General features: G+C 38.7%; 1 protein-coding gene across 1 annotated transcript in view; it reads right to left on the bottom strand.

The window, feature by feature from the left end:
• Nucleotides 1–593: 593 nt before the first annotated feature.
• The window catches only part of CAPRIN2 (caprin family member 2), a gene marked incomplete at its 3' end in the record, with an annotated part of 37,286 nt that continues 28,520 nt past the window's right edge, over nucleotides 594–9,359 (bottom strand). Inside the window, exons 17-21 of the mRNA XM_082491621.1 lie at nucleotides 7,662–7,845; nucleotides 4,863–5,045; nucleotides 3,547–3,647; nucleotides 2,602–2,668; nucleotides 594–1,162 (exon numbers count right to left, since the gene is read on the bottom strand). Of these exons, the coding sequence (XP_082347747.1) occupies nucleotides 594–1,162; nucleotides 2,602–2,668; nucleotides 3,547–3,647; nucleotides 4,863–5,045; nucleotides 7,662–7,845 (1,104 nt within the window). The remainder of the gene's footprint in view (nucleotides 1,163–2,601; nucleotides 2,669–3,546; nucleotides 3,648–4,862; nucleotides 5,046–7,661; nucleotides 7,846–9,359) is intronic.

Here is a 9,359-nt window from a genome sequence, read left to right as displayed (position 1 = left end):
CTCACTTCCAATTTCTTGACAGTTCAGTTAAAAAGCAGGTATGCAACTAAACCTTGAATTCGTTTTGATCAAGGAAACTCTTGAGAATGGCAAACATAACAAGTCATCCCATTTAAACTATATTTACCCTGAATTATTGAAATTTGAAGACCAGTTCTCTGTAATAACATGGACATACACCCCACATCAGGAATAAAGCTCAGTTTGATATATTTTAAATAAAGACCACTAGCAAGATTAATACTAAAATGCATATTAACTTGTTTTATTGAGGCACAACAAGGCATTGTGAATAGCCCATACTTGAGGCAATCAATAGTGTAGTAAGCTGGACATTAACACAGTTTAAGGTAAGTGCAAACAATATACATTCACAGCTTTATTAGCAAGGCTACATCACAACTGATAAAGTGCCAAATTAGTGCTGATTCAGTACCCCAACTCCATGATTTCACCTTGCACAACAGGACCATCATTTCCCCCAATAATGGAACCACATATCTTCTATAAAGTCAATAGTAAGTGCAAAGCTAGTCCCACCCCCCTCCACCAAGGTGTTTGGAGCAGCTCTTTTGTAAACATCACACTGGATTTTAGTCCTGATAAAGGAGGTATCCCGAAAAGGTGGAGTATTTCCAGCTGCTTCCATAGATGGCTCCTCGATGCAGACGCAACCAGATCTGATCTCCCTGGAACAGCTGCAGGACTGCATGATTACTAGCTGTTTCATGATCAGGAGCCCCATCATTTGCATATGCTGACACTAGGACCTCTTCATTCTTCATCAGATTCACATACAGGGGAACATTTACAGCCAATTTCAGCATGTGGAAGATGAAGACATATGTACCATTCACGGGACAGTTGAACCTACCAAGCTGTATATCAAAAGTTTCTCCAAGGTTGTTCAGCAACAGATCAAACACAATTGGCTGGTCTAGAGTTCCAGGGGCCAAGTTAGATGTTCTAGCAGCAGAGAAGGCAACTCTCATCTGCTGTGGCAGGGGGTAGACATGCACCGGTAGTATGGTGGCAGCTTGGCTTGTCACTGGCATATCAACAGGGGTGATGCTGCGGGAGTCTCCCTGCCCAGAGTCCCCACTGTTAAAGGTTTCATTGTCCCGTTCTGGGCTGCTCACCTGCGAGGAATCACTCCACCCTGCTGTTAAAGATCAGTAGCAATGATAAATAAGTATTATAACAGAAGGAAACCCTTAAACCTGTGGGTATAATCTTAAGCAGCAACTGTGTTGACTTTGCAACAGTTTGGCAACTTCCTGTAGCTGAAAGACCAAAGGACTCCAGTGAGAACAGAACTTTGAAGCTGGTTTACATTTGTCACGCTTCCAGCATTCAGCAGGATGTACAACAATTTAACTAGGAACTCTTCATACTTTTGAGTAGGAGAGGGCACTAGCTTTGAATAGTTTTGGCTTTGGTATTTGCCACATACATATGTTACCATTAAAAAAAAACATATGCTATCTTCTGACTGGAGATAAATTATAATTGGCAGGATTACCAAAACCAAAGTAGTCATTTAGTCACCTTCAAGACCTGAATTTGCACTTCAAGTTACCTCAATAGTGTTCTTCTAGAGCTGCATTCTTAGTAGGTCATATCAACTTATGATGCTAGAATATTTTAAGTTTGAAGAATTAGAATTGCTTTTAAACTTTCTGCACCCTGCTCCCCAAAATGAAGCTGTTATCTTTTTCAAATATTCAAGTTAAAAGTGTCTAGAATGAAAACTTTAATAGACCTAAGGAATTTAAAGCAGTCACCCTCAGGTTTCAAGCCACTGTTATTTCCCCTAGAAAGGAACACCTTAAGATATCAAATAAGACTAAATTGCTACTGATATCTATCTCATTTCTTTTGATTGTCTTCTGAATTATATTGTGCAAGTCCTCCCTGACTGAGGGATGACTTGCTTTACCCTAAACCAGTTTCCATAATATGCCATTTCTCTTTATTCTTCAAAGCAGTGATCTATAGTTACTATTCATCTTGCTTTTCACCTATAGCACTGTAAATCCAGCTTTTTTCCAGCAAGTTTTCCAGGATTAAATCTTGTTTACAATTTTTCAAAATACATGCTATTCATGCTTGGATTGAAACAGTTAGTCATATTTCTTTAGTTTTTTGTACTCCAGCACGGAATTGCAGTGTAAACCTGTAATCCCAAACAAACTATTTTTCATAGAAAGAGATATCTTACAAAGCCTCTGGGATCTGATGCTCACCCAGAATCAGGGGAGACCATACAGTTAAGGGATATTGCATATGGCTTCATGGGAACCACCCTGTGTGTATTTCCAGGTCAGTTTATTTGTGAAGAAAGTTCATTTAATGTACCATTGTGTCAGAACTTTGACATGTGAAGACACCAAATTGAGAGATGAAATTAAATCTGCTGCTACGCAATGCTAACTAAGAACAATACTTGAGCCTTCATCTATCTTTGTTAATTTATACCAAGCTTGATCTGTTTGACCAGTGGTAGTACACTTTCCTCACTATTCACCATAACACTCCACTTCAGCATCTGCTATGCTCAGGCACATATATGTACCACTGGGAACCTGATGTTAGCCTTACCTCTTGAATTTGCTCGAGGACCACTAGTTATCCCACCTCGTTTATAGCACTGCTGGTAATTAACATCCTAAAAAAAAAAACCAGAAGTATTAGTAAGGTTGGACAGGGCTCTGAGCAAACTGGTCTAAAGATGTCCCTGCTCACTAGAGGAGAGTTTGGATTAGATGGCCTTTTAAGGTCCTTTCCACCCCAAACTATTCTACAATTGCTATAAGCAAATCTGAAGACACAACAGGACTACCCAATATTGTTATTTTTTCAGTTGCACAATCAATTCAATCTCTAATAGACAATGGAGTTCAGAATTAAGACGTAAACAGCCTTATTGATGGAAAAAATTTACTTTTACAATAGCTCATATGAAATTAAAAAGCTATTAAAATGCCAGTTCAGCAAGTTAGCTTCTGAATTATACATTCAGTTCATTGAGCATTACCTTAAATCATAGGTCTGTTAGAAATCTGAGAGTCTGCACAGAAGAATATTACACTTCAAAGCTGAAAACCCTCCTTCTACCAGGAACCTTTTCTTTCTTACACATTGTTTTGTTTTTTTTTTTTTTCCCCCCCAACCACATTCTGAGTACTCCATTTAATAATTCATTATTTTACATTACAGAAGCATTGAGGACTAACTTTGAAATCCATAGAAAACAGACTATGAGCCTGTTTTATGCCACATCTCCAAAATGCAAACAGATGGCAAAGAAGATTCCCTTCAGACTAACACCAACCTGTCATACAGAGATATTCTGTCTGAACTGACTTCCTATTTCAACTGCTGTCTACTGTTCCAAAAAAAAAAAAAAAAAAAAAGAGTTTCAACTAGGAAAACTAAACTCCAGTTTGTAAAAAATAGTGCGCATGTTAGGACAATGAAAAGCTACATTGTTAGACTTCTCCTGCAGTGCTCAAGGCAGCTAGTGGAAACAAAGTCAATACTTACCCTCTGAGAATATGGCATTCCAGCATAATCTCTACCAGGGAACTGCAGCTGGCCATAGTTGCCATTAGTTATTGAAGGTGAGCCTCTGTAAGCATCAAAACCTGTTCAAATAAGGTTGATTATTCAATATTATTAATGGTTTGGTTTACAAGTATAAGTCCAGAATACAACTAGAGCTCCCTTTTGGTAATTATCAAATGTATTACAGAATAGATGTGTAATTCATAATGTATTTCAGAGTCTCACTACTCCTATAAAGAGTGCATTTCATTAGCCACTCTGAAGTACCCAATGTATGTAACAAAATTACATGTTTAGTAGTATTATCAGACCTGTTTGATATTAACAGGACTTCACAGAACAGCTGAAAAACTTGCTAGATCCAGAGACAAGATTTAGCAGAATTAAGAGCCTTCTTTTGTTATTACAGATGCTTAGCTATAACTGTTACACATTTAAGTACTATAATATTTGGCATCTTTAGCTATTACACTAACTACCAAACCCTCAACTGCTGATAAGTTCAAACTACATAACTTATTTTCTGGTACATGTTCCTACAAGGTATTGGGCAGTCTCAGCCCAGTAACTGAAAAAACTTCAGTCACAGACTAAGTGCCCTTCCATTTCAGTGTGGAACAGGCCACAGCTATCAACAACCTTAAGTTGGTATCTACCAAGAGTCAGCTGAAACTTTCCATAGTACTTCAGCTAGCAGCAGAATAGCAACTGATTTGCAGAGACCAAACAGTCTTTCTCTTAAAACCTTTCAGTTTGTTATTAATCCAGAAAGGCTTTCCACTAGTGGTAACCTCTCCCCCATCCCAGTTTCTGCTGGTAATATTAAAGCCAGCAGTGCTAAGCAAAATGTATCGTTTTGGGCAAATACTGCAAGTGACATCTGAAGAGAAAATACCTGCCCAGAATGTTAGCAAGACAGATACCAAGAGAAAGAATAAAAGGGGTAAAAAGTTCAGATAGGTAAATCAAACAGCAAGCAGAAAAGTGTATAAAATTAAGAAGTTTAATAACCTATTAGTGAAAGTTTCTACTTTCATAATTCAAAAGGCTATGAAATCGCTCTGCCAGTTCACCTCACACCCAAAGTACAGGGATTACAAAGAGCTCAGAATGAACTTGCTTAAATTCTACAAAGGAAGTCCCCATTCTCTGCACATTGCTCCTTAAAAAAGTCGTTTTAAGATGTTTCACATATAGAACCTAAGTTTAATACCATGTTGTGTTAAATCATGTTCTAGTGTTACTACATTACTGCCACCTTAAAAAAAAAAAATAGAATCTAAACACATACATACCTTTGTACCCACCAGGGGAACGATATGAATTAGCCAGTGACCTTCCACCTCTAGCAGATCCTCTGACAGACCCACGACTGTTAAGGTAAGGCTGAGAGGGTCTGGGAATAACATTAGTCTGTGCTGGATAAAAGGCAAGGCTACCATTGCTAACAGGAACAGCTCCATCAGGTTGATAATTCACTGGTTAAAACAGAAGGCACAGATGAATTCAAAGCTTTTATAACTGTAAAAAGTTACCATACCCAGAAGCAAGGGCAGCATTAGGAAGTTCAGAGACTGATTAAGCTACTCTGAATATCCTGTTCTTGTGCCCCTTCATTACTACAAATAGGTGAGGATCCTCCCCTTTGTTCTGTAGAGCATGATGCTTGTTAAAGTACACTGTAGACAACCCAGTCAGCGTAAGCCTCTAATGCGTTAAACAAGATTCTGTTGCCCAGGTCAGAACAAGCTTGCTAACAGCGTCAAGAAAATAACCAGCTATCCTGGTTTTAGCTGGGATAGTTATTTTTCTTTCTCTTAGCTGCTGTGTTTTGGATTTAGCATAAGAATGTTGATAACATTGTTTTAGTTGTTGCTAAATGATGTTTACATTAGTCAAGGACATTTTCAGCTTCCCATAGAAGCTGAGAGGGAGCATAGACCAGACAAGCTGGCCAAAGGAATATTCCATAGCATAGATATCATGCTTAGGGTATAAATGGGGGGTTGGTCAGGGGGGCAGGGATCTACAGTCAATCATTAGGTGGTGAAAGCAACTGCATTCTCTTCCCTTAAATGCACTACTAAACTGTCTTATCTCAACCCACAAGGTTCCCCCCCCCCCCTTTTCTTCCTCTTCTCCCTGCCCTACTGTCGGAGTGGGTGGGGGGCATGGGGGACAGGGGACAACAGTGAGTACACAGCTCCATGGTCCTAGTTGCCATCTGGGGTTAAACACCACCACCAAGCTAGAATAAAATCAAGTAACACCCAATTAAGAATTTTCACTTAGAACCAACATTGTTCTACTAGTAAGACCTCAGTGGTCTATCTGATAAGCTAGGTCACTTCAGTGTTGACATCCTTCAAAATGATGAGACAAACTCAGTGTTATGCTTTTCACTCTCAGGGTGGTTGAGTGGTTAGCTTTAAATACAGACTTGAATGTTTTTCCACACAACCATGCTTTATATCATCCAGAAAGCTTAAAACTGATCCAGAGTGACAGTCTAAACCCCCTTTGAAGTCTGTGCAGAGCTACTGCACAAGATTAATCAAAAAAATATGTTCCATCAAAAAACTGTATAGAAGGCTGATCACCTGCAGTCTTGGTGATGAGAAGGAGCATTCAAGCTAAACGTGCTTTCCTGACTGCTATACATATGTTGTTCTTTAGAGCTCTTAATCTTCATGTGTCTCACTGACTTCACACAGTATCAGTCTATTTCTACTATAATTCCTATGAAGAGTCCTCTGGCAGAAAAAACAGTAGTTTTAAGTGACCTTGCATGACTTTGATATAGTCTTATAAATTCAGATTCCTAGCTGTCAGCTTCCTTTTATCCTGGAAGCTGTTTCAGGCAAATTTAGGGGCTAGTCTCATTTCAAATTCTTAGTTTCAGCCATATAAATTCACCTGACAGTATCTGAATGTCAAGCAGGTCAGTTATGTTGAATAGGCAGCTCAAAACACCACTTATCAGAAGTTTAGTATTCTTCAGGTCAGATACTCAGACTCAACCAGCTAATAGTCAGCCTTGATAAGAAGCCAGAGCTATATAAACAGAAGTAAAGAGGAGGATTATCTTTTGCTGCAGAGTAGGCTGTCACCAGCTTGCACCTGTTTCATGCTTAAAGCACATGCATGAACAGTTCCTGCAGCCCAGCTGATTCTCAATACCACACTAAATTACAGTAACTTGTGATTGAGGCCTCCTAGTTAGGAAACTAGCCTTTGCAGGTAAAATAAGTGACAAATTTAGCACCCAATTAGGAACAACATGGATCTCTGCTACAGAAAGCTAGAACATCAACATCACAAGATACAGCTTGAATGATAAGTAGGAATGGCAGACATGACCTGTCGGTAACATCTAGAATGCTCATCTAATATAGTAAGGTGTAATATCCACATGAAGATTTTGCAAGTACTAGTACAGTCAAGATCAGCAGTGTGTTTCACAGTGATTATATTGTGAGCTATAAGTTCAAAGGAAAAATACCAGCCCAATGTTAAAACAAGAAAATTCTAAATCCCAAGCAGCTCTCGGATGACACATTTTAGTCTTGTACCAGTAGCACAAGCTACTTACCACTTCAGGTAATTCACTTCAACACAAAGCTTATCCCAACTTTTTTAGCATTCTGCAGCTCCCAGCACTACAGGCAACACTAGTGTCTATTACCACAGACCAAATTAATGGTGCCAAATGAAGTACTTAATCACTGCTTTATTTCCAAGCAAACACTTTTTGACTGAGAAGTATCACCACCACATACTTGAGTTTCCCAGTAGGTAGGAAGTTATCTTTCAGGCCTGTAGGTGACACTGTTGATGCAACTAGTATAGAAACTTGTTAGAAGCAGCCTTCCATCCTGCTAGCAGTTTTGAAATTAAGTTTACATACCATACTATCAACTAGATTAGAGTTGATGTAACCCCAGTGTTAACAGGTGCTACATAACAGTAGTTCAGAATTTCAGTGAGTTAGAAGAACCTGCATGTACTCAGGGCACATATTAATTAAAATACTACTATAACCTGAAGAACTTTAAAGTCTACTTGAAATACAGAGAGACAAGTACAGTTCTCACCTGAAGACAGAGATTCTTGTGAAAGAGAGGTTTGTTCTGCAACATGAGAAGACTGCAACTGGCATTGAGGAGGAGTCTGTGTACTTGCTGTAGAGAAACTCTGGTTATATCCTGCTGAATATGAAGAATCCTCTTTAATTTCCCGATCTTTACGTGGAGGCAGTGGTGCATTCACTTTAAATACCTAAAACATATTTCAAGACAAGTGCTTAACATTACCAGCTGAAGTCTCTGCCTAACACCACCACCCTGCTATGCTATGGTTTAAATCCATATGCCTAGATCAGTTCCTAGAACAACTGTTTCTTACAATCAGGAACATTGTATTTTAACCCAACCTTTTCCTTCATAGTAAGCTTCTAGAACTTACTCAGTTATGTAGCTACTGCCCAAGAAACATAGCTTGATCATAGCTACCATGTTTGACCAAAAGAACAGTTACCATACAGTAAGCTATTTTGCTTCTATGGGAAATCAGCTGTTGGATTGACTCATTGACTACCTCTCCTACAGCTTTTGACCTGAAGCTGGGACAGCCTATACTGAAATAAGATATTAATGTCTGTGAAGAATTTGGGTCTTTATACACATCTTGAAACCTGATGCAATTCTACAGTCCACTCAGATAAACACCATATTAGACAACCTTCAGATATCTCTGCGGACATGTAATCAGAGGCTTCCATTACTGTCACTGTACTGTCACTATTTGGCAAGACACCATCTGACTACCAGCTCTCTACTGAAATCCAATGGCTGCTTTGCTGGCTGCAATGAGAATCTAAGCAATGTAGGGAAGAAAACCCTGCACTGCAAAGTTAAAGACTGCCACTGCTACAAGAGGAATTAACATCCTAGCAATTAAGTTACAGAAGTTTTCCCATTTGACCCAAAAAAAATCCTAAGAGAAGTATTGAACATTTAACATCTCTGAAAACACCACAGCATTAGTTCAAGTGAATTTTCAGTGATACCATTTTGATCAAAAGCACCGTGAACACAAACCCTAGGTTCAGATACAATCAGAATGACTGAGACCAAGACTCCGTATTTATACCATGATAGATTGCTTCTCTTAAAGACTGGGTCCCTAGCAAGACTCTGGATTCTTTGATCATAGCATGCTATTATTTCTCCACTTCCATAAAAAATCACCACCTAGCCACTTAGCATAATTTAATAGATTTGACTTAAAAAGAACTGACTCCTTACCACCACTTGCCTTATCTATAATAATGTTATAATATAACAAAATTCTGTACCTCCGAGGAAAGTTCTACTTGAACCTCTTCTACAAATACAGAAAACCAAGTAGAAAAAGTCATGGTAGTTATTTACTACAGACGACACCAGGATATCATAGATGTTTTAGTCACTAATTCCTATTCTTTGAGAAACTATTAGCTACCTTCTTCCAGCAAGTCATACTACATATATCTCAATACCACAAAATGCAGATTGTCTAGAACTGCACTGGTACATTTGTGAAAATGGAGAATATCTTTGGAGAATCTCAGTGACCTCTAACCTTGCTTTTGAGCAAGAATGTTAAATGAAGGCTTCTAGCATCTTCTGAAGAAGGTAGAGGAATAGATAAGCCCAAGTACAGTGAAGGAAACATTAACAACTAAATGGAGATCCTTCCTCTGAGTCTCTAAGCTTGCAATGCAGATTACTAGACAGTAGCATTGTTAGTAA

The sequence above is a fragment of the Vanellus vanellus genome (assembly GCF_965231255.1).
Source record: "Vanellus vanellus genome assembly, chromosome: 1".
In the NCBI taxonomy this organism is placed as follows: Eukaryota; Metazoa; Chordata; class Aves; order Charadriiformes; family Charadriidae; genus Vanellus; species Vanellus vanellus.
Note: the sequence above shows the minus strand (reverse complement) of the source record. Positions and strands in the feature narration are given on the sequence as shown.